This window comes from Thunnus albacares, chromosome 6 (genome assembly GCF_914725855.1).
Source record: "Thunnus albacares chromosome 6, fThuAlb1.1, whole genome shotgun sequence".
Classification (NCBI taxonomy): Eukaryota; Metazoa; Chordata; class Actinopteri; order Scombriformes; family Scombridae; genus Thunnus; species Thunnus albacares.
In genome coordinates, this window is record NC_058111.1 from 28,060,344 (window position 1) to 28,085,597 (window position 25,254).

Here is a 25,254-nt window from a genome sequence, read left to right on the forward strand (position 1 = left end):
ATTCATCTCTGAATCATCTACAAATGGTCCAGATTGCTGCTGCAAGGCTGTTAACCAGGTCCAGCAGAATGACTCGTCACTCCCAATTTAAGTTCTTTATATTGGCTTCCCATCTGGTTTAGGATTCATTTTAAGGTTCCTGTCAGTATACAGACTGAGTTGTACTCTGCATGAATGAGCTGGTCATAATGTGTAAAATAAGAGGAACACAGCTTTAATGAAGGTAAATATAATGTATTTGATGAGGACCTTGGATGCTGAGCCTTTATACACATTTCAGTAAAGCCAACTACAAGCAAGAAGCAAAGCAGTGAAAGAGTAAACTTTTTTTGGAACAAGGTGCACATATGGCCTCATTTACTCAGAAAACCGGTTCACATGGGAACTGTGGTGAGAAAAGTATGTGACATTGTGAATGTAATGATTTTTCAAGATGTTTCACACAGTTTCACACACTTAATTTCCTTTTTCTAGTTCCTCTAGAAAACCAGGTCCAGCAGGATGACTCACATCACTCCCATTTTAAGTTCTTTATATTGGCTTCCCATCTGGTTTAGGATTCATTTTAAGGTTCCTGTTAACACGTATACAGCCTTGCATGGACAGGCACCTGAGTACATTTGTGATTTTCTCCATCCCTATATTGCCAGTAGGTCACTTAGGTCTTCTGACCAGGACCCACTGGCTGTCCTTCGCTCTCGGCTGAAAACTAAAGGTGATCGTGCCTTTACAATAGTGGCTCCAACACTATGAACTCTCTTCCTTTACACATACAGCCTGCAGTCTCTATAGAGGCCTTTAAAAAGCAATTTAAGACCCATCTTTTTAAATTGGCCTTTGTGTCACCTGAGATGTGTGTGTTGTGAAGTGATTGTTCTTTTGTTTGTTTCTTTTGGGGTACCCTGTTGCCTGTGTTTGTTTTTATGTTAACTATAACTTTTGGCATATGGTTCTATTGTTTGTATGTTTCATGGTCATGTTTTTAACTTTTATTCTTGTGAGCCACTTTGTGAATTTTATTTCTGTGAAAGGTGCTATACTAAATAAACGTATTATTATTATTATTACTGTACACACTTTGTGTTCCTGTTGTTATTATACAGTAACCATATCTGACAATACAGAACATAGTACCAACGCAGACCTGATATTATTAGGTTTTCGTAATAAGCATTAAGTATAAACTTTGACTTAGACTTTGGCAGACTATGGCTTCCTGTCTCACTTTGGAGACAGGAAGCCATAATTCATTGCAGTTTTCATTACCTTCTCTGGTACTGATAAGCCCATGCTAACCGACTACATACCAGGAAAGAATTAGTGTGAAGAAATATGAGAAGTAGCCATCGCATAGATCCCTCCTCTTATTCTTTTCAACTTTCCCTTTAAATAGTCCCTCCTTTCCTGCTCTCTTGTTCATATTATCTTTCTTTACTCCTGTCTGGTAGTGTACTTGGTGAGTTGCCTGTTTGGAAACAAGACCATAATCAGAACCAACTTAACTTTCAGGTAAAAATCAATTTGTAGTCTTTGGTTTTTCTGTATTGTTTGGATCAATTGAAAACCTGCAAACTCTTGGACCTCAATGTTACAACTGGAGAACTGCTGATTTTCCTTTTGTCTCTGAGCCAGTTGATGGACATTTTAATGTTATAACTTTATTGTCATATATGTGTAAATTAATTCTATTTTACCCCCACAGGACAGCCTGCCTGACACAACACACCTCCATCTAGGCACAACTATACTGTTGTGCTCTTCATCCTCTTCATCCAACCTTCAGAGCATCAGTCCTTCTCACTATGTCCACCCAGCTCACCCAGTCCTCCCAAGAAAAGGCCTACATCTCCCTGATGAGAGGCTTGACAGAGTTGGACTTCAATGGTCCCTCTGTTCCCTGTGACCTGGTTCTGATCGGAGACAATGCCTTTCCTTTAGTAATGAACAGCCGAGGCCAGGTCCTGATGGCTGCCTCTATGTACGGCCGTGGAAGGATTGTTGTCTTGGGTCACGAGAGCTACCTGACCACCTTTCCTGCTCTGGTAGAGAACGCTCTGACCTGGCTGCGAGGAGATGGATCTGAAAACCTGGCCGTGGGGGTCCACAAGAATGTCAAGGGAGTCGCTGATAATCTCAGCAGATCCAGCTTCCAAGCCAAAATTGTGGAGGCCTTTAGTAACAATCTAAAGGTTGGCGTGTATGTGACAGATGCCTACAAAGTGGGTGCAGACGCAAAGGACCTGGTGGCGTTTCTGAAAGCCGGAGGAGGAGTGCTGATAGCTGGGCAGGCGTGGCACTGGGCTACAGAGAACCCTAAGGAGAACACAATCTCTCAATTTCCAGGAAATAAGGTGTCTGGGGTGGCAGGGATCTACTTTTCAACACATTATGGGGAGGTAGATGTCCTGCCTGTCTACCCTCAGATCCCATCTTCCTGGATGGCTTTAGCGTAAGTATATACTTCTTTTTCATTTCAAATACGTGACTTTTCTTTTAATCTGAAAACTGCTCCGTGTGTTGCCATCCTTCTGATTTTGAAACTATTATTAATACCTACATTTTCTGCGCTATTGCTGAAGCAATTTATTTGAAATATTCAAATAACTTAATTAACATATGTAATATTCAAAATATTTGATTAGCATTGTGGTAGGCGTAATACGTTTTTGTTGCCTAAGTCAACCACATCTTAATCATCATACTGGGGTTTCCCTGCATGGATTTTGTATGAGTAATTAATTAAAACAACAACACATTCGAATGTAATTGAAGGGTTTTGCAGAAATGTCCCATGTAGGTTCTGTCTGGGTTATAATATGCTAACCCATGATCCACAATAGTGGCATAATACACCACGTTTTATTCATTATACAGCTAACTTTAGTACACTTAGTAACCATGAACAATTTTTAAGATTTTCTTTAAAAAGGTTGCAATCAAAGATACTGCAAAAAAATCAAAACAAAAACAAAACCAGCCTACTGAAAAGTTAATTTAAGAATACTGATAGACAAGAAGATGGACGTTCCTAACGTTTTAATTTTCTTTTCCTTCTCTTCCATCTCCCTGTTTGTGTCTCTCTTTCTCTCCCTCAATTTGCCCTTTGCTAATACAGTACTGGTAAGGATTTTGAGGATGACCTAGAGTTCTTACTCAAGGGGGTTTCCGAGTTTGACTTCCAGGGTGAATCTATAGCTTCTGAGGTTCTGGTCCACGGCCCACTAGCCTTCCCCATTGGTACCACCAAGGATAGACAGGCATTCCTGGCAGGAGCCTACTATGGGCACGGACGGGTCATTGTGGTAGCACATGAATGTCTTCTCTCAAAAAAGGTGAGGTCTGACTTAATGATTAGTCTTAGAATTCCTTTAAATAACAGAAATTGGTTTTCACATAATGAAAATTGAGCACAATGAAAATTTGCTCATGTAGTTTTGTGTAGCATCAATATGGTATGGTCATGTCATACCTCATATTGTACAAATATAACTTTGTGCATTTCTTTTGATATTAGCTCAAGGCCACCAACAATTGGTAGGCATCTGCAGTGTTACAGTGTTGATGTGCCAATATTTCTGTGTGATTAACTACTATCTCTTTGGGGATGACTCCTTTCATTACAGACACTGGCTTCATTTTGGAACAATGCCATTACTTGGTTGGACCAAGGCCGGAAGGGGGTTGTTGGTGTCGAGCCCAAACTCAGCCTTCACAGCAAGCACAAGTGTGAGAAGACAAACTTCAGGAAAGACCTAAGTGTATTTGTGTGTGACGTATACAGTGACAAACATGTGAAGGAAATCCATGACTTTGTGGCAGAGGGAGGAGGCCTCCTGATTGGTGGACATGCCTGGTGGTGGGCTCAGACACACGAAGGACAAAACCCAATGACAGAATTCTTAGGTATGATAACACACAACAAGATTTGATCATGTTGTGATGTTGTACTGAACTCTGACATATACCCGTGCTACAGACATTGCTAAATGAGTAACACATTTGCAGTCTCAAACTACAAAAAGGACAGGCTCAAGTGAAGGTGAATTCAAAGGCGGGAGGTAGAGTATGTATAGGCTGGTGGATCTGCAGCAGAAACGCAATGTAATTGTCACATCAATTGCTGGTGGTGAGGAAGTCAATCACACAGGGGAGAACACTGAGTCTTGTCTTATTTTTGGTGCAGAAAATAGAACTCAGTTATTTATATTAGTATTTAAATCATAGATAAATTATTTTTGGAATTGGTTTTGAGGACTTTACATCCATATTATTATTATATTATTTTTATATTGCAGCTATTTTTGACCCCAGCTGCTTGTTAATTGAAAGCACATTATGCTGCTGCCAGTGTTGGTGTTTTCTCTATTAGGATCTGTTCAGGTGAACTGCATTTTGGATCCAGTCTAATTGTTGTCAGGTTCATTCAGATCAGGTCGGACTGTGCTAATTTTGGGTTTGGTTGGGTCTTCTACAAGTACGTCTCAATGTCCAACATTTTGGACACAGATCTCTACTCTGGGATACCCTAAACATAACCCTAAGTGATAATTCTTTATTAACAGGCTACTGTTTTATATGTATATAAGAGACCTGCATAAACTTAAGTCTAGAAAAATGTTGAATATCAGCACCATACACCGAGTTATGAAGAGAAGAAGTACTTTATTGATCCCCATGAGGAAATTGATCCTCTGCATCCTATACACACGCACACATCACAATATTTCACCAAGTTTAATGTTACTTGATAACTTTACCTGCAGTTTTAGTATAATTTAGCTAAAGTAGCTGATATTAGCCCAAGTCTGCACTGCTCAGTGTTTCCAAGGTAACAGGCATGTTTCCAGAGGTTGAACACCCCACACTCCCTATTTGGAAGGTCCTGGGTCCAATTGGAAAAGATGGCGCAGACAGTAAACTGCAACTCTGGGTTTCAGACCCTTCAAACCGGGTCCATTGACTGTATAAAGATGGACGAGTCTCCACTTCCTACCGCTATGCAAAGGTGAAGCCAAAATATCTCCTTTTCGGGAGCTGCCATTTTGCTTGTGTGATGTGTGTGATGTCATAGTGAGCCAGAGTCTGTGCAGTAGAGTTGGCCAGCGGGATGACAACCTGTGGAACACGCCCCCTGAGCCATCCTGCCATGTGACGGAGGTTTGACAACGGCTGTCACAGCTGTCAATCATGACCTTACACCCCCTTTTTATATTGTCATATAACTAATTAAAACAAACTTATCAGAACAATGAGCACATGAACATACATCAGTGTGATCAGACTACTACGTAATTTGACGGAAACCATCTTTGGGAAAAATATGTTTGACATGTGCTTTGATTTTTTAGTTTGACTCATGATCATGGAGGGGGCGAGATTTATTATCTATACTGCAGCCAGCCACCAGGGGGCGACTGAGATGTTTTGGCCTCACTTTTGGGGAGCTGGCATTGCATCCATCTTTATATACAGTCAATAACTGTCTCCAGTGCAAACCAGTGGGTGATGTCACACCTTGCTATGTCCATCTTTTTATGCAGCCTATAATTAGACCTAATCAGTCAAACCCCTAACCATAAAAGATGAATGTTACAGCACAGTTGATGAAGTCAGATTTGTTTATCTGTGTTTCAGGAAACAAGATCCTGAACACAATGGGCCTGAGCCTGTTAGAGACAACAATTGGAGGAGGTTTGTACAAGGCCCCTGTGCCTAGTCAGGCCATGAAAGACACCTACCACTTTCGTCATCTTCTACGCCACTTCGCTGGTCATGTCATCCAGGGCAAAGAACTCACCGTGCATGAAGAGGAACACCTTAAAAAACTGGGCAGCAACTGTTCCAGCTTCTTGAACATGAAAGCTCATGACAGCTACTCCTACACACTGGTGCTGTCCATCCTCACTGACATGTTGAAGTCGGGCATGCCACAGGTGGGCAGTGAACGACTTTATTGTCTATGATTGTCATTAGTATTTTTATAAAGAAGGCGTCTCTTTTAGTTTAATTTCTGAGTTATAGTAAGTTTCAATGATTTAGTTCCTTGTATGGTAAATCTGCTTATTAGACTTTTATGGCTTTCAGGCTTACAAAATATTGCCAGGTATTTACCTCACAATAACCTTGACGTCTTTACAAAAAAACATACAATACTTATCAAATTATAATAATAATAATTAGTATTTAGCCATTTTCGTTTTGTACTACAAATGTATTTCATCTTCATCACTAAGCTAGGCCTCCTGTGACCACGGGAAAACTGTTGGCTCTCAACCAATCAGCCTGTGTGAGAGAAATCTGATTTATAATTATTAATATTCACTTTCTTCCAAGGTGAGTGAGAAGAACCCTGTAAAGAGTCCCAAAGAACGCCTGCTCCTCACTATGGGGCCAGAAATATGTAAGGTTTGCCCAGATCCTGATGCCTTCCTGCCTTACCTCATCAAGCATAGCCCCACGATGCCTTTTGTCTATAACCACAGGATCAAAATTAACGCTAACACATCAGGTCAGTCTTTGTTGTTGTAAACAAATATGTAAAATAATTATGTGAGAAATTTGCAGTCCAGTAATTTTTCTCTGTACATTTTAATATGTTGTAGTACTGTGTGTGATATTACACTGCATTAATGAAAAAGGTGAAATCTTTCTTGTGCCTGTTTTACATACATCCATATATAACATTTGCTCCTCTTTGTGTGTTTCAGGAGGGAAGGAGTGGCTTAGTACAGGTTTGTACCTCTTTCCTGGTATGAAGACCGACATGATCATGCCACCAGAGATACTCAACAAGGGATGGATGGTACAGTACACAAAATCAAATAATTACAGAGTTTACAGTGTTTCTTTCAACTTTCTGTCAATTCAAACTGCCAAAATCACAAATTTGTCTCAAAGGGCTTTATGCACACCCTCTGTCCTTAGATTAACAATTAAAATATAGAAAAACTTTACAAAAGAAGCAACTGCGCTTATTGTTCTTCAGTTCATAATTCATGTCACTCTGTATTGGAGTAAAGTATTTAAAATCAAACATCAATGATATATACCTAGTATATCGGACATATCATGAAATTAAAATATTGTAATCAGTATTGTGATCGGTCCTGTCACATTACACAGAGTCATTTAATTCATTGTACATTTCTGAATACAAGTTAACAAGATCTTATGCACCCTTAATAGAGAGCCAAGCCGTGGGCTAGCCTCTGTTACATTAGTTACTCAATGCAATCTCTCACTAAGCATTTCTTTCTAAAAATCTAATTCCTGGGTTTACTTTCTATATTCTAGACTAAATTGGTGTAATTCTTTAGATTATGTCCCACAACGTACAGCCTAATTATTCACTATTTACAGTGTAATTTTTTGTGTGCACCAGTAGGCTACAGTATGTACCGAAACATACAGAACATATAAGTAAAAGAGAACAGGATGGATGTAGTATTGAAAACCAGAACTATCTATCGAACGGCCAACAAGGCAGATGATCGATTTTACATCCTGTCACAGTGTAACTGGGAAGCCTACAGCTATGTTGTTCAGTAATGGTCATACAGTACACTGTAATTTTAGAATGGGTACCTGGTAGTCACAAATATTTACAGTATAAATTATCTTTAAATATTCTTACCAAACGTCAGATTGTTGCTCAGTAGGTCATACTATAGCCCCATGTGTAATACTATATATATAGTACTATAGCCCCATATGTAATACTATATATATAGTACTATAGCCCCATGTGTAATACTATATATTTAGTACTATAGCCCCATAATGTAATTTACATGATTGTTACCCCTTATTCCCTAACTTCACATCTTGTTCCATTGTACCTACATGTACAGTATGTATCCATACTGTAGTGATACACCATTAGTATAAGATGTTGTTAGTACAAATGTTATTACAAATGTCAGTCTTATATTCAGTGAGGTTTTCCTACTTCTGAAACTCAGCCTGGAAGTTATGGCTTCACTTCAGCGCTCTATAAAGGAAATGTCTGTTGTACTTTGTCAGAAAAACACAATTTAAATGTTTGAAAAACATCAAAGGTTTATATACATTTTACAGTGACAACCTTCAAAATGAAGGCTTGTATTTCTCCACAAGGTCAACTCTGTATACAGGACTGAAATCTTCTCTCTCAGGTTTATTAATGACTGAATTAAAGTGAGTATATTCCAAAAAATATGAAAAGGTGGCACATCTCAAATTTCCAAGTCAAGAAGGACAAAATACCGACATTTCATTGTTTGTTTGGCTCACATCTTCGGAGCGTTTGGAGTATACAGGTTCAATTTGGTAATATACACAAGGGCAGAGTTAATACACAGCTGGGAGTTGGACCCAATTATTTAGGAACCAATCACTTCTCTTATCCGATACAGGGACCAATCACATGTATACAGCTAAATCTGGTTTAAACCCCATTAATGAATGAATTACTAATTAAAGTATTTGTTTGGAAATGGGGAAAAATATCTATAAATATAGCTGTCTTTTATAATAATCTTCTTATCTCACATTTTTATTCCTCCATTCATCCATGCCTTGCATTTATTGATTTATATATGCATCTATTGAAAAACCAAACTGTACAGTAAACCTCTCATACAGGTTTTCAAAGCAGTAACACATATTCCATCTCTTCTTCAGATCCAGATAGGCTGTCAAACAGACTATCTCAATGCTGCAGAGTTGAAGAGAGCACCACGTGTTCATGAGCAATTTCCTGTTACCACAGAGAAGATGCAGGTGTGGAACCTGTGGGGGGGACTCATCTACCTGGTGGCTCCACCCAACACACAGGTGGAGGGGGTAGAGGTCACAGTGCAGACAGCTGTACGTGCACCATATTATAAATCTGGTGAGTTTGTGTGATACTCTCTGTATCTTTCTGTATTTAAATTAGTTTGATTTAGATTAAAATAGACTTTACTAAGAATGTGAACCATCTAAGCACTAGGGCTGTAAACTACAACATTATTTGGATATATGTAGATAATCTGCTTTGAACAGATATGAAAAACATAAAAAATTTTGCAATATTATTCAGTGCAAACAAAAACAAGCTGAGACACTGATGTGTATTTAGGTTTAACTCCCATTTTCAGACAACAAGGTTCATCCTCAATAACTTTTCATTAGGTCTCAAAAGATTTGTTGTGCAGTGCAGATTAAAGATTCACTGATGTTCCAAAGATGTTATTCAGCCAAAAATTATTTCCATCTGGGCCTCCTCACATGATATACACAACCTCCAGCTTTTAAAGAAAATTATTCAATATGGGCTAAAACACTTCTGACTTGTATTTTTCCATTATTTATTTCTACCCACAATTATACTAGACCTCCTTTTTGAAGATGAGGTTCAAAATTAAAATCCTATTTTATTATTTAATCAATTTTTGTACATCATGTTATTTTGTTGGCAGCTAATATTACAGATATATGAATGATTATAAGTTGCTGTAGAAAACAATTCAATACAGAAAATTAAGCAGACTAGACAGACTGTCTCTGGTATAATCCACACCCAGTTACACTATAGAGATGAACACAGATGATGTATTACTCTTTCTACTTTTTTACTGCATTTACTACTTTTACTAGACTAGTTTTATTTTTACAGCTACAGATAGTAGCTTTGCGTTACACCCCTAGTAAGCACAACATAAACTAAAGTAATTAAGGTTTTAAAACCACAGGGGCTCCGCCACAAGACAGGGCCAACACTCCAAAACAGACTTGGACAGTGGATGCACATGTGGTTCTCTTGAGTATCTAAATTGTGTGTCTGCTGGACATGAATGCATTTGCACATTGTCAGCTGTTGCTGCTGCCTGCTATGGCTGCTGCTGTTCATATAGCCACCTCCACCCCAGCATACACCTGTAAGCTCTGAGTTTACCTTCTCCTGGGTGGGAAGTTAGTATTGTTTCTCCCCACTCCCTGCTATGCTGAGCTCAATGTTTTAAAGTTCATAAACTTTATTGTACAATAATGGAAATTTGTCTTTTGCTGGTGTATAGCTCACATTTCCTTGTGGGAAGTGATGAGGTCAGAACCTAGACGTCAAATATTAATGCTCTACATTTACATCTACTCCACATCAGTTGGCTGACTGATCTTAATTAGTAAAACCCAACTGCCATGCAGTTAATATGGGACTGTTGGGGCCCTGGGGGTCTGGAGCCATCCAGCCTTGTATGAACATAGTACCTTTTATTCACAAAACACATTCTCAATGGGGTTTTGATGAGTAATTACAATAATTCAAAGCTCTGTTTTGATTTCAATGTAATGTCCACCTCTTTGTCCTCTTCAGGTGTAACAACAGCAGCTGATTGGTCCTTGCTACGCACAGCTCAATCACCTTGGGCAGAATTGGAGTTTGACAACATTGTCCTCACTGTACCATCACATGTTGTTCGAGATCTGGATTGCCCTGATGAGGTGGCAGGGCTCTGGGACAGCATCATGAAGGGCATCGCTGAACTGGCTGTCATACCTCACAAATTTGCCCGCAAAGAACGCATTGTAGCAGATGTGCAGATTTCTGCTGGTAAATGTGTTTTGTGGTCACATTCTCACACATTCAAGCGAATGTTTTCTCTGCTGCTGTCTTGTAAAAGTAGATTATTGTTTATTTTAAGTTTTAAAACTGTGAAATATAAAAATATAAATCTAAAAAAAAAGGTTTGATTGATTTTCAGTCTCCCAGATCTCATGTGCTTGCTGTGTAATTCTGAGCTCTACAGTGGGTGTTACAGTATATAGTGTTATAGTAGCTTTGGGTGTGCAGCTCTATGTAGTATTATCTATCTTGTGTGTTACATTTTTTATGTGATTTGGACAAGCGCCATTAGAGATATTTAAAAGGCTTTGGTAGTTACTACTACTTTAATGCTACTGTAGTATAACAATATATTGAAAATAAATTACCATAATTTTCAGGGGCAGAAGGCATAAAAAGCATTCCTATATGTGAAAACATAGGTTAATGTAAGATGTGTTTGCAATGGTGAGCTCAGCACAGTGACTCAGCTCACTAATGGCATCTCTGCAGTAGTCTCTGTACCACTGCAGAGACCATGTTTGGGAGAAGTCTCTCTTAAAGTGGATTTCCATAGTCATGGAAACCTAAAGATACATCCCTATAACACTATTTGTATTACCAATTTCTCTCCATCCAGGTTGGATGCATTCAGGCTATCCTATCATGATGCACTCATCTATAGCAGCTGAGCTTGTCAGACCAGATGATGCCAGGATAAAAGGCCTATGGGGAGAAATCCACGAACTGGGACACAACCAACAGAGAAGTTGCTGGGAGTTCAAACCACACACCACAGAGGCCACATGTAACCTGTGGTCAGTGTATGTGCATGAAGAGGTGCTGGGGCTCAACAGGTCAAAGGTGGAGTGAATCTTATTTATTCTAATTAAAATATGTAATTATGCATCACAACACATTTTCATATCAGTAAGCAACATAGTATTTACCTTTCACCTATGATCACATTGTTTCTCTGTCTTTTTATTTCCGCTTGGTTAACATGATGTACTATGATGATTGTTATGTCTTCAATACAGGCTCATCCAGCTATGACCTTAACTAGTCGGAAGAATGGTATAGAGGAGTATGTTAAGGGGGGCAAGAAACTCAGCGATTGGACAGTGTGGGTAGCCCTGGAAACATACTTGCAGGTAAAGACAACATCTGTATATTACAATCTGTAGAGAAATTATGCTTGTGTCACACTGGAGTCTGCATTTAAACAAAACAGGAACACTACACAGGAAAAAGACTGAAAACCCTGACTGTAGATGGAACAGAAAACAAAACTGTTGGCTGAAAAATGGAGAAACAATTTTGCAGTTTTGGGATTAGGTCAAAAGATGTAAAGACTGGTTTGATAAGTTCACTATTTGGAACAGTTTATCCTTTGTACAGTGTACAATATTCATTAATATTTGCTGCATTTCATCAAGCTCTGGGTGTAGTCTGGCTTCTTTGTTGTATTGAGTTGTTTTTTTTCAGCAAAGTGTGCGTGAGTTAATCAACACCACATTCAGTTCCAGTTATTGGTAATGGGGAACTAAAGATTTGAACGGACTACAACTGTCTCCTTTATCTGTGCTGCACCAAACAGTATTTCGGAGTTTCCAGGCTTCCTGGAGCCTCTATTGGTCCTGGATAGGGCACACCAGGGGATTGCATAGTTCAATCCAATCATATCTGATGTGAGGAAGTCATAAACTTGGAAATCATTCCTATCTCTGCTGTCCATAATGACGTGAACATGGCATGAGGCTGACAGGAATTCAGTCATTGCTTTTCGAGGTCTTATACATTAGAAAAGTAGAGATTTTGACCTAGTTGTTAAAAATGTATGAACTTACCAAAGTCATTATGATACATACTCTAGGGACCATGAATGTTTTTACCAAATTTCCTTACTATCCATCCAATTGTTAATATGTTTTACTCTGGACCAACTGACATCACAACCTACACAACTCTGTTGTAGCATGGCTAAAATTCTCTAGATTTTTCTAGTTATTGCAATTAATTTGTTATCCCTCCACCAACGCACTACCTTTTCTGTCTATACACAACCCCCTCTACCTCTGTCTTTTTCCATGTAGCTCCAGGAAAAGTTTGGCTGGGATGCCTTCAAGAAGGTGTTTGCTGCCTACCACAAGATGAGCAACTTTCCCCAAGACAACAAAGGAAAGATGAACCTGTATGCTGAGACTTTCTCCCAGACTGTGGAGATGAACCTGTCTGGATTCTTTAAAGCCTGGGGCTGGCCCATAGAAACAGCCACTGAGGAGAAACTCTCCAACCTGCCTCCCTGGAGTGACCACCCCATGATCCAGTATGACTGAACTGTAGACTGCTGCTGATTCAAGTGCAGAGAGATGAGATATGATATGATATGTTGATAATCAGCTAGTGCGCATTGATAATTGGTTATGAACTATGGGCTGATTTATATTATTAATTTATTGATTTCAAATCATGAAAAAGGTTGATAAAGTTAATGCTAATCAAGAAATTAATGATGAGCATAAGATCACGATCCTTCTGCTGCTGTAATTCATTTGTGCTAACATCTAATCACATAATTTCAGCTTCTCAACCTTTTGCTTGCTGCTATTTACATTATTTTTTCCCACAGCTCTGGTAAAAGCCAATCATACATAAAAAACATAATTCAATTGAAAAGGAAATCTAGGGTCCCCTTTCGGGGGTATATTAACTCTAATCCTCTTACAGATATGTGGATATTTTACAGATCAGTAGGCTGTGTCTTTCCCTGATAGATCATATGCTCTTAAGCTACATGTTATAAGTTACTTATATTTGCTACATGGATGTTGTTTTTTTCTACAACCCTGAAAGGGTAGTGCATAATTTGAAAGACAAGACACTTTATTTCATTCATTGATTCATTCATTTTTACATTATATCAAATGACAGCAATTTGGACTGTGTTTATAAAATACACAGATATGTTTTTCAGTTGTGTATGTTGATATTTTTCCTTTATTGTGAATGAAAAAAAAACATCAATAAACAGCTGCTTTATCCCTTTGGTACTTATTTTTATTCATCTGTTTGTGGTTGAGAGGAGTAATGGGATGCATTAGTCTCAAAGCTGTGAAAGGGTAACACCATTTGTTTTTTCCCTTCACCACACTTGAAAATAACTTTGAAAATAATTTTGACACTTTTTGCAGTTATACAAATCTTATGTAAAACCAAAGTGCAATGGCACCTAAAATTCTATGTTCTTCATCCCTCTGCTAATATTTTATGCCCTGCAGTTGTTGTAAAACAGTTCCCCTACTGGTTGATTGGAAAACTGCTGCAGGAATTCTCCCAGTTTATCCAAAGAGAGCTTTTCCACCCAGTTGTCCTCTGTGTTCCTCGCTTTGGCAGCACCACTCTGAATGGGTCTTCCATTGTTGTCCACACAGCAGTAGGCGTTCCACAGGTAGTCGGGGATGTTAACGCGCTTCACATTGTTCTTGACAATCCAGTTGTCTGCAGAGAGAATAGCACCAACCAGAACAAAGGCCTTAGAGCACTTTCTCCGGAAAAGGTCAGTTAGCTGGGACTCATGGATCCTCCAGGCGTTCTGGTTCAGCTTGGGGTTCTGAGGAACCACATTGGTCAGGGTGAAGGTGGCATTGCGGCTAGGGACTGAAAAAGAGGAGTGGAGAGTTAAAGATAAAGGAGTCACAGTAAATGAGGCAAGAGGCATAAAGTTTGTGTGGATTCAAAAAATAAAGTTATGTGGTGTGAAAGTGGAACGATGGCTTGGTTGGATGCTCAGGAAGGTTGGAGATGTGGGAAACCAGCTGTCTCCAGTTAGAAAAAAACACCAAATTATTATCTTTGTAATATTTGAGTGATTATCTGAAGACACAACTACCCAGTAAGGTTGATAAGACAGTCCTAAACACTCACACAGAAGTACCTTCCCTTGCTTTTAAACAAATACACACTTAATATTCTAATCAATATTTGCAAAAATCTAGAGGTGAAAATTGAAAGGACACACAAGTTCTGTTTTATTTTGCCTCCAAAGCTGCCCTCAGGTTGCTATGACAACAGATGCCACAGACACCCACTGCCATCTTTGACAGAATTAACCCCTAAACCAGGAGTGCATTCCAATACCCATACTACCGCACTATTTAGTTTGCCAGAAAAAGATTTAGCATGTCCCAATACATAGTATGTCAAATGCGGTATGCATGCCTTTCTGGCTTTTCTGACCCACAATCCTCTCCACAGCACAAGATATGTCACACCGACTGAGCCACCGTGAGAGCGCAGAGCAATGACACATGAAGGAGCATGTCCCAATTCTATGCATACTGCATGCAACAGTACAAACTTTGTAAGGGCAGCTGCAGTACATACTTAAAAGTAAAAAGTAAAAGTATGCTATTCAGAACGCATCTGTGCTTCTGTGTAATTAGTTAATGCAAAGTTAGACTGTGAAGATCAAGTTTAGTTATGACAGGCTTTTTAACTCATACCTTTCACTTTCCCTTCATTCTGCTGTTTTTTTATATAGTTTTAAATGCTGCTAAATGCATATCTCAGAAATCTGAGCTAACACAATATTATTTATTGTGTTAGCTCACATTATCTCCCAAAATCAAGTAAGTGAACTTCTACAGTGAGGGGTATCAGTTGCAGATTGAGCCATGCCGGAAAAATAGGAAAATCACTGAAAAAACCTTCACACTGGACTGGAGTCTGTAATATGTTGTGTAGGTGTATTTGTTTTCTTTATATCAGTTCATAAACCAAAAATTTAAAAGTGTGTGAACAGAAGATAATCCCTCACTGCAAGAGTGTTAATTTACAGCAATAATGAAACACTAGTAGGGGTCTCCCATACTGCACATCACTGCTGCTGAACTAAGCTCAGCTGACATCTTGGGCTGGTGGCTACTGCCACCTGCTGTCCCCCTCCACTACCTGCATGGTGTCCGTTGGGGTTGAGGTGACCACGGTCGAAGCCAGAGTATTTGTAATCCTCATTCAGAGCCTGTTTCTCTCCCAGGAAGACCCCAGGGTGGTCCTTCCCCAGCCAGTAGCCATCCTTCATCACAGCTTGCCAGGACATGTTTACAAGCTATAAGACACATCAAAAACATTCACATTTAAACATGCAAATGGTGTCACTGACTTTTTACAACCTGAAGCCTCTTAAAAGGACAGAAACAGCACAATGAATGCATCAGGACTCTCCACATACTTGTATATACCGTGTGTATTTATACATGTGAATGTATGACACACATTCTGATGATTATTTTCTCATATTGTATTTTGACCAAATCAGTAGATGCACATTACCAACCTGAGGCTCTACAAACCATCTTTTCTCCCTGCCGCCTCCATTGCTGGGCTGGAATTGATAAGAAGAGTAAACAGCAATACGGTGGTTCGTGTCATACAGTGTGGCAAAGTGGTACCTGGTGGTGCAAAGATGAACTAGTGGTTGATTGATTCAAACGATTAATTAAAGCCAAAGTTAATGAAACAGATACATTAAGGAACCAAGCTACTGTACATCTAATTGGCTACATAAAGTTCACATTATTAGTGCTGTATATTTACTGACGTATAGAGGTCTAAGTTCCACTTTGCAGCCTGTCACTACCTGTTGATGAAGCGCTGACAGAGACGGGCAGCACCAGGTGTAGAAGCCCCCCACTCTGGCAGTACTTCATACATTCTGGTACATCCTGGGGCAAAATAACATAGTAAGAAAGGCTCCAAAGTGAACCATTTGTGCAATATATACTGATTTAATGTTCATTTCAAGTTTTTAAAGAGACTGAAGGACACAAACCTCAAAACGTTCCACAACATCTGCATAAACAGAAAAGAGGAGCGAGAGAAGAGCGCACACAGTTACAAAGGTTTGCATTCTGGCAAAAACCTTTGGCATCAGGGATTCTTAACTGTCCTATAAAGAAGAATAGAATAAAACAGAAAATATTTTTAATTTAATTTTATCCCACAAGACAATGCACAGCAGGAATACAACCAAAATAAATAGGTGCTGTAACAGCTCAGACCTGCATACAGAGGAAAATCACGTTGTTTATCTGTGCTTGTGTGTGTGTGTGTGTGTGTGTATTTCTACTCACCAGCTGCTGCACTTGTCCGTAGCCACAGCCCGCCCTGAGAAGAAACTGACTTCTATATGACTTCTCCTCACCTTTCACCTTGTTTGTCCTCTCCATTTATCTGAACTGCTGTTCACATGTGATATGTGTGTGGGAGGAACAAGAATTTGGCTTCCAGGTAAGGTGTGAATGTAGATGATGTAAGTGGTGTAAAAATGTTACAGTCATACCAAAAAGTGATAAAACTACAAAAGTATGTGTCCTGATCACATTTGTAGAGGATCTGATACACCATCCTGTATATGAAGATATCGTTTTTGTTTGTTATCACTATGACAATATTTCATGTCATCCATCCATCGTGTTTGAGAGCCTGTTATGCAATTCATTTCTTGCTTAATACAGTATGAATTTCCATTTTTAGCTGCTGTCTAATTCCTTGGAAACTAGTTTATTTTCCGCAGTTACTGTACGTCATACAGGGAGTTACATTTCTGTGATGATGCTGAGCTGAGATATTTAAGCTAGTCACTGCACTGACTCTACTAAAGAGATCAAATACAATAAAAATACACTGATGTTCATTCCTGTAACCCAGATCACCTCCTGGAATATTTACAACATGTTGACCGTTTACTTACAGTCTCCCTCAGTAAGCTCTTGGTTATGTAACGTCATGATATCTCTGGACATGTGTTAATTTTCTGACGACCACAGTGCAGGTTGTGTGCAAACCTCACACATGGACTCCTCTCAGTTCTCTTACTTGCTCTCTCTAACACATAACTAAATGTGAAAACTTCTCCTGTATCTTTAGCTCCATGTGTCCAGAGGTCAGAGGTCAGGTTCAGCCACAGAGCAGCTAGTGAGAACATCTGTGTCTTGCTCTTATGGGAGACTTTCCAAAATACAAACATGTCTTCTCCAATACACCATCCTAGTGGATACAGAAATTTACAAGAGAAACACAAATGACCATACAGCAGATACAACACATATAATATTGCAGCCAACTTTTCAAAATATTCTTTATCTTTAAACAGAATCTTTCATCTTAATCCATCAATGGGTAAAAAGACTGATTCTTGATTTCCAATAAAAAGCAGAAAGTTCTGTTCTTTTCAACCTCATTTTAAAAAACACAATATTCTCAAGTCTCTTCCATCTCATAATATTTATGGATAAGCTAAACTAATTTCCAAGTCAATCTGTGGTTGACCTCAACACAATTACCCTTTAACTAAATTTCCAATTGCCCTCTAAAAAGATTCCTGTTCTTTGAGAACAAATGTACTCCTGTGGAATAAAATGCTTTAAGTAGTTCCTCATTAACTATCTTAGGCTTAAAGTGCCCAACACCCTCTGAAGAAGCAACTTCTTATCTCCCACTCTCTTTCACAGAGATATCTTCTCAATTTCTATATATCTAAGGGAAGAGACAGGATGATACATTTATATAATACTATAAAAATACTATATATATAGTATACTATAGCCCCTTATGTAATACTATATATATAGTACCATAGCCCCATAATGTAATTTACGTGATTGTTACCCCTTATTCCCTAACTTCACATCTTGTTCCATTGTACCTACATGTACAGTATGTATCCATACATATTGTAGTGATACACCATTAGTATAAGATGTTGTTAGTACAAATGTTATTACAAATGTCAGTCTTATATTCAGTGAGGTTTTCCTACTTCTGAAACTCAACCTGGAAGTTATGGCTTCACTTCAGCGCTCTATAAAGGAAATGTCTGTTGTACTTTGTCAGAAAAACACGATTTAAATGTTTGCAAAACATCAAAGGTTTATATACATTTTACAGTGACAACCTACAGTGACACCTGCACTTATACGTAAGATTGTATTTTTCTCCATCCAGGTTGGATGCATGCAGGTTATCCCATCATGGCACAAACACCCACAGCAGCTGAGCTGGTCAGCATTGACCATGCTAGGACTAAAGACCTGTGGGGCCCCATCCATGAGCTTGGACACAACCAACAGAGAGGCTGCTGGGAGTTCCCATCTCACGTAGCCACAGCCCGCCCTGAGAAGAAACTGACTTTTATATATGACTTCTCCTCACCTTTCACCTTGTTTGTCCTCTCCATTTATCTGAACTGCTGTTCACATGTGATATGTGTGTGGGAGGAACAAGAATTTGGCTTCCAGGTAAGGTGTGAATGTAGATGATGTAAGTGGTGTAAAAATGTTACAGTCATACCAAAAAGTGATAAAACTACAAAAGTATGTGTCCTGATCACATTTGTAGAGGATCTGATACACCATCCTGTATATGAAGATATCGTTTTTGTTTGTTATCACTATGACAATATTTCATGTCATCCATCCATCGTGTTTGAGAGCCTGTTATACATTTCATTTCTTGCTTAATACAGTATGAATTTCCATTTTTAGCTGCTGTCTAATTCCTTGGAAACTAGTTTATTTTCCGCAGTTACTGTACGTCATACAGGGAGTTACATTTCTGTGATGATGCTGAGCTGAGATATTTAAGCTAGTCACTGCACTGACTCTACTAAAGAGATCAAATACAATAAAAATACACTGATGTTCATTCCTGTAACCCAGATCACCTGCAGGAATATTTACAACATGTTGACCGTTTACTTACAGTCTCCCTCAGTAAGCTCTTGGTTATGTAACGTCATGATATCTCTGGACATGTGTTAATTTTCTGACGACCACAGTGCAGGTTGTGTGCAAACCTCACACATGGACTCCTCTCAGTTCTCTTACTTGCTCTCTCTAACACATAACTAAATGTGAAAACTTCTCCTGTATCTTTAGCTCCATGTGTCCAGAGGTCAGAGGTCAGGTTCAGCCACAGAGCAGCTAGTGATACACCATTAGTATAAGATGTTGTTAGTACAAATGTTCTTACAAATGTCAGTCTTATATTCAGTGAGGTTTTCCTACTTCTGAAACTCAACCTGGAAGTTATGGCTTCACTTCAGCGCTCTATAAAGGAAATGTCTGTTGTACTTTGTCAGAAAAACACAATTTAAATGTTTGAAAAACATCAAAGGTTTATATACATTTTACAGTGACAACCTTCAAAATGAAGGCTTGTATTTCTCCACAAGGTCAACTCTGTATACAGGACTGAAATCTTCTCTCTCAGGTTTATTAATGACTGAATTAAAGTGAGCATATTCCAAAAAATATGAAAAGGTGGCACATCTCAAATTTCCAAGTCAAGAAGGACAAAATACCGACATTTCATTGTTTGTTTGGCTCACATCTTCGGAGCGTTTGGAGTATACAGGTTCAATTTGGTAATATACACAAGGGCAGAGTTAATACACAGCTGGGAGTTGGACCCAATTATTTAGGAACCAATCACTTCTCTTATCCGATACAGGGACCAATCACATGTATACAGCTAAATCTGGTTTAAACCCCATTAATGAATGAATTACTGAATTGAAGTTTTTGTTAGGAAATGGGGAAAAATATCTATAAATATAGTTGTCTTTTATAATAATCTTCTTATCTCTCATTTTTATTCTTCCATTCATCCATTCATCCATGCCTCTTGCCCATTTTGCATTTATTGATTTATATATGCATCTATTGAAAAACCAAACTGTACAGTAGACCTCTCATACAGGTTTTCAAAGCAGTAACACATATTCCATCTCTTCTTCAGATCCAGATAGGCTGTCAAACAGACTATCTCAATGCTGCAGAGTTGAAGAGAGCGCCCTGCGTTCATGAACAATTTCCTGTTACCACAGAGAAGATGCAGGTGTGGAACCTGTGGGGGGGACTCATCTACCTGGTGGCTCCACCCAACACACAGGTGGAGGGGGTAGAGGTCACAGTGCAGACAGCTGTACGTGCACCATATTATAAATCTGGTGAGTGTGTGTTGAGTAACACTGGTTCAGAGATGTGTGTATCTGTGTGTCTCCATGGGGTTAGTAGAGGGTGTGTAGCAGCACCTGTGACTTTTGCAGAAGGTACAAGCAAATATACATCATCTGTGTGCTGGGTGCAGTAGATTAACAGCTGAATGAAACTATGAGACCACATTCATAAGCAGTTCACATTTATGAAACGTTTACATTTTATTTGTTTATAATCTGCAAACAATGGCACATATTTATAATGTTTAAAATTATACAAGTTCAAACTCAGTTTTGAATTCACCCATCCCTCTGTTCTGCTCAGGTGTGACAACAAAGGCTGATTGGTTGGTGCTGCGTGCAGCTCCCTCACCCTGGGCAGAGCTGGAGTTTGAGAACATCATCCTTACTGTACCATCAGATGTTGTTCGGGACCTGGATTACCCTGACAAGTTGGCAGCACACTGGGATGCCATCATGAGAGGCGTTGCTGACCTGGCTGCTATCCCACACAAATTTCCCCGCAAAGAGAGATTTGTAACTGATGTACAGATTTCTCATGGTAAATGTGTTTTTCTGTGTTTATGACTGCCTCTTATTTGCCCAGAAGGGCCGGTGTTGAAGTTGACCACTCACACTGAAAATGTAAAATATAAATAATAATAATAATAATAATATAATATAATAAAATAACTTATTGAATGAGAACTTTTGCAACAACACGAGCTGTTTTTTTTTTTGCTTTTCTTTCATTGGTTGCACTTATATATCAATGGACTTATCACACCACTACATCACACATGTCACCTGCGCTTATAAGTAAGACTGAATTTTTCTCCATCCAGGTTGGATGCATGCAGGTTATCCCATCATGGCACAAACACCCACAGCAGCTCATGTGGTCAGCATTGACCATGCTAGGACTGAAGGCCTGTGGGGCCCCATCCATGAGCTTGGACACAACCAACAGAGAGGCTGCTGGGAGTTCCCATCTCACACCACAGAGTGTACATGCAATCTCTGGTCAGTGTATGTGCATGAAGAGGTGCTGGGGATCAACAGGGCAAAGGTGGAGTAAATCCTTTTTTTTGACAAAACAAATGAGACCAATAGCTAGAAAAAGCAGTTCTTAACATGTATTATGACACATTTTTCTATCAGTAGACACCACAAAAGACAATTCCTCCTTTTTATCATATGTTGAGAAAAATATTTAGCTTTTCACTGGGATTATATTCTTTCACAATCCCTTCATTTTGTCTCATTCAATGCAGGCTCATCCAAATATGACTTCAGAAAAGCGAAACCATCGAGCAGAGTATGCTAAGGGGGGCAAGAAACTCAGCAGCTGGTACATGTGGGTCACCCTGGAGACATATATGCAGGTGAGAGGGAATTACTGTATATTACATTCTGCAGAGAAACTATGTTTGGATCATACTGGAGTCACTTTTTAAACAGGATCACACACTGTCATAGGCAAAATTAATGCAAATAAGACTGAGAAGTCCCATCTGACCCTGTGAGGGTTTAACAAAGGTCATTACACACCAGACAACAAAAATATTGATGGATGAAAATGGAGAGACAGCAATACTTCTGTTTCACCCCCCTCTACTTCTTTCTCCTTCCATGTAGCTCCAGGAAAAGTTTGGCTGGGATGCCTTTAAGAAGGTGTTTGCTGCCTACCACAAGATGAGCAACTTTCCCAAAGACAACAAAGGAAAGATGAACCTGTATGCTGAGACTTTCTCCCAGACTGTGGAGATGAACCTGTCTGGATTCTTTAAGGCCTGGGGCTGGCCCATAGAAACAGCCACTGAGGAGAAACTCTCCAACCTGCCTCCCTGGAGTGACCACCCCATGATCCAGTATGGCTGAACTGTAGACTGCTGCAGATTCAAGTGCAGAGAGAGGGGTTTAATGATTTAGTGTATTAAATGTATTCAGTTGATTAACATTGTTTTCTTTTTGTTGTTGTTGTTGTCTCTTATCAAATATCGCATGTTTAATGCAATACAAGAAACACTACTTGACCAGTTATATATCTACAGCCTTTAAACTCAGTAGCTCCATTTGAAAATAATTCATCACTCTACCAATGATTATGATCATCTTAGATCAATTATTCAACATGACACCGCTGTACTCAATTTGCACACAGAATGTGCATGTAAGACCAAATCTACAGAATCAAACAATTTTTTATCAGACTACACTTCACTTTGAATATCAGTGTGAAAAACTGACAGTTTTATTTGTTAATACTGATACCAGTAATGAAGCATCCTCTTCATTTCATTGCTCCAGCCCAACACCTTTTGAAGATGGGAACATAAATGTCTTTAATGTAACTATTTTGATATTTGCCTTTACTGTCAATTCGAAATACACTAATAAACATTTACTTTACTCCTCTACTACTTGTTATTCATCCATTTGTTCTTGAATGAGAAGCGTAAAATAAACCACTTCAAAAAGGGAACTACATGTACGGATAGTATTTTATTTCACACTAATTAATATGAAAAACAAGTCTTCTAATCCTTTATAGCCTATAGTTGTTGGAGAATAGCTGGGTGAACTCTGCAAGTTCAGAGAGAGAATCTGGCAGTTTGTCCAGTGGTGTCTGGATGATTGTTTAGTGATGTTAACATAATAAAAATTGTTATTTAAATTTTTACTCATGTTACGTACCCAGACTGGACCTACAAAGGAAATTAGTGTTTGGCTAGACCAAATGGAGGAGCGGAGATGTGGGCAAACCAAGTCTCAGATGATCTGGAGCACACTGGGGCCCCAATCTGTGGTTTCTTCTGATGTTTCCACATTGAGCCCAAATGTGAGATTGAGGAGTAAAATAAACTCTTTTCTGTAGAGTAGGTGACCAAAAGAAAACCAAATAAAATGATAACATGGGAAGGTCAGACACCACACAAGTCCACCAATCAGTGCTCAGGCCATTTCTCTTCATCCTCTGATCCACAGGTGTTCTCATTTCTCCTGATGATCCCAGCCGCACACAAACACAACCCCCTCATCCAGTCCAGTCAATGAATGAAAAGCAAGTTAAGTAAGTGTGAGCGGAGGCCTCTAAACTGTGAGATCCAACTGCCAACTACATCCTTATTTTACCTAATTATAAACAGACCGGTAGCAGACCGTAGTAAAGTAGACCACATACTGTACTCTAAAACAGGATGAGCTGTTTTGAGCTTATTGTCTTGAAGTGTAATTAGGTTTGTTGCATGTTTTACGCACTTTATCAGTCATAACATTGATATTTTCAAATGTATAATTTCCCACAATAATGCAGACCATGAAATAATCAGATAGACCTGCACAATGTATGTAAAGAAAAAAGGAAAAGAATCAAGTATGTTACACAAGATAAAAATCAAACTGCAAGAAGACATAGAGCCCTAATATGGGAGGTTTTGTCCAACGTACAGACAGAGATGGAGCCCATACAGGCCTCAAACCATTCTTGTACACAAAGCAAACATCTTCAGTCTTTTATTATAACTGAATGAAAGCTACAAGATTTGTTTGGACATTCAATAAAAAACTATTTTAGGGATGCATAATGGAAAAAATGTTATTACTATTAATTATTATCAGCTTAATTATCATTATTATTATGCTGCACTAAGAAAGGCAGTTAATACTAGAAAAGACGCTGACATGCTGATTTATAAGGATTTAAGGAACAAAGTTGTCCAAGAGCTAAGAGAAGCTAAATCTCATTTTCATCTCAATGTATTGAATGAGGAAAAAGGCAACAGTAAATTTATCTGAAAAACATTGATAATCTCACAAGGAGGGACCCAAAATTTTTAGGAGATTTTAAATTCAAAGTACAGGGAAAGTTAATTACTATTACCTCTGTCTTTAATATTTTTTTTTCTTGAGTCTGTATATGAGTTAGTTAGTTTTCAAGTGTGTAGACTAATGCATTACAAGTAAACAAAATCATCAGCCCCTTAAAAACCTCCAAAAATAGAGATACTTTGCAATTTGACACCATGTTTGTTAAATCACACAAAGATATTTTAACTCCCCCATGGCTCATTTAATTAACTTGTCTTTTAAACACAGTTCCTTTCTTGATGACTGGAAATGTGCCATTGTCACACCTATTTTTAAATCTGGAGACCGCCTTGAAGCCAGTAACTACAGACCAATAAGTATACTGCCAGTACTCTCAGAGGTTGCTGAGAAAGTTGTCATTAAACAACTGACAACATTTCTTAATACAAGCAATTTTTGTCTACATTGTATGCAATTTGGCTTTAGAGCAAATCATTTCACTGAAACTGCTGCCTTGCACTTAACAGAGCAAATTAAATCAAGACTTGGTAAAGGAGGAGTAGTTGGTGCTGTATATTTAGATCCGTGTAAAGCATTTGACACAGTCAATCATGATGTTTTAATATCGAAACCCTCTAAATTTAACTTCTCATCTAGAGCACTGGCATGGATGTCTTCATATTTATCTAATAGGAGACAATGTGTTAAAGTTGGTGACACACTGTCCAGTAACATGAAGTGCACAATGGGTGTTCCACAAGGGTCAGTGTTAGGTCCTCTATTATTTAGCCTATATAGTAATGACCTCCCTCAACAGTGTCATGATGTAGAACTGCAAATGTATGCAGATGACACTGTTGTGTACTAACATGCAAAAACAGCT

The 25,254-nt window shown here is 38.7% G+C and overlaps 3 protein-coding genes and 2 long non-coding RNA genes across 5 annotated transcripts; 2 read left to right on the forward strand and 3 right to left on the reverse strand.

The window, feature by feature from the left end:
- Positions 1–1,802: 1,802 nt before the first annotated feature.
- Positions 1,803–13,008, forward strand: LOC122984342 (TRPM8 channel-associated factor homolog). Its single transcript, XM_044354727.1, has 11 exons — positions 1,803–2,449; positions 3,116–3,332; positions 3,624–3,903; positions 5,635–5,933; positions 6,334–6,508; positions 6,708–6,802; positions 8,662–8,872; positions 10,334–10,570; positions 11,202–11,425; positions 11,602–11,715; positions 12,658–13,008. The coding sequence occupies exons 1-11, from the start codon at positions 1,803–1,805 to the stop codon at positions 12,898–12,900; spliced, it is 2,742 nt and encodes a 913-aa protein (XP_044210662.1). The 3' UTR covers positions 12,901–13,008.
- Positions 13,009–13,028: 20 nt separating this feature from the next.
- LOC122984340 (endonuclease domain-containing 1 protein-like) lies at positions 13,029–16,043 on the reverse strand (the record flags this gene model as incomplete). Its single annotated transcript, XM_044354725.1, has 3 exons — positions 13,029–14,221; positions 15,515–15,671; positions 15,900–16,043. Coding segments are annotated over 3 exons (693 nt in total), but the record flags the coding sequence as incomplete, so codon positions are not given.
- Positions 16,044–16,266: 223 nt separating this feature from the next.
- LOC122984349 lies at positions 16,267–16,735 on the reverse strand. The gene is made up of 3 exons (XR_006403866.1): positions 16,696–16,735; positions 16,395–16,511; positions 16,267–16,287 (listed from the first exon to the last, which is right to left on the reverse strand). It is a non-coding gene; the product is annotated as an uncharacterized LOC122984349 (long non-coding RNA).
- Positions 16,736–20,805: 4,070 nt separating this feature from the next.
- LOC122984339 (TRPM8 channel-associated factor homolog) lies at positions 20,806–22,827 on the forward strand. Its single transcript, XM_044354723.1, has 4 exons — positions 20,806–21,123; positions 21,407–21,630; positions 21,836–21,946; positions 22,200–22,827. Exons 1-4 carry the CDS (start codon positions 21,039–21,041, stop codon positions 22,440–22,442), a joined length of 663 nt encoding a protein of 220 aa, XP_044210658.1. The 5' UTR covers positions 20,806–21,038; the 3' UTR covers positions 22,443–22,827.
- LOC122984346 lies at positions 22,362–23,501 on the reverse strand. Its single transcript, XR_006403863.1, has 3 exons — positions 23,259–23,501; positions 22,836–22,879; positions 22,362–22,453 (listed from the first exon to the last, which is right to left on the reverse strand). It is a non-coding gene; the product is annotated as an uncharacterized LOC122984346 (long non-coding RNA).
- Positions 23,502–25,254: the final 1,753 nt, after the last annotated feature.

Excerpts from the sequence above, each read along its gene's own strand:
- LOC122984342 (XM_044354727.1), top strand. The coding sequence starts at position 1,803 with ATGTCCACCCAGCTCACCCAGTCCTCCCAAGAAAAGGCCTACATCTCC. Across the intron at positions 6,803-8,661 it reads TACTCAACAAGGGATGGATG|ATCCAGATAGGCTGTCAAAC; the intron begins GTACAGTACACA and ends TCTCTTCTTCAG. Across the intron at positions 8,873-10,333 it reads TGCACCATATTATAAATCTG|GTGTAACAACAGCAGCTGAT; the intron begins GTGAGTTTGTGT and ends TGTCCTCTTCAG.
- LOC122984339 (XM_044354723.1), top strand. The coding sequence starts at position 21,039 with ATGAGAGGCGTTGCTGACCTGGCTGCTATCCCACACAAATTTCCCCGC. Across the intron at positions 21,124-21,406 it reads TGATGTACAGATTTCTCATG|GTTGGATGCATGCAGGTTAT; the intron begins GTAAATGTGTTT and ends TTCTCCATCCAG. Across the intron at positions 21,947-22,199 it reads CCCTGGAGACATATATGCAG|CTCCAGGAAAAGTTTGGCTG; the intron begins GTGAGAGGGAAT and ends CCTTCCATGTAG.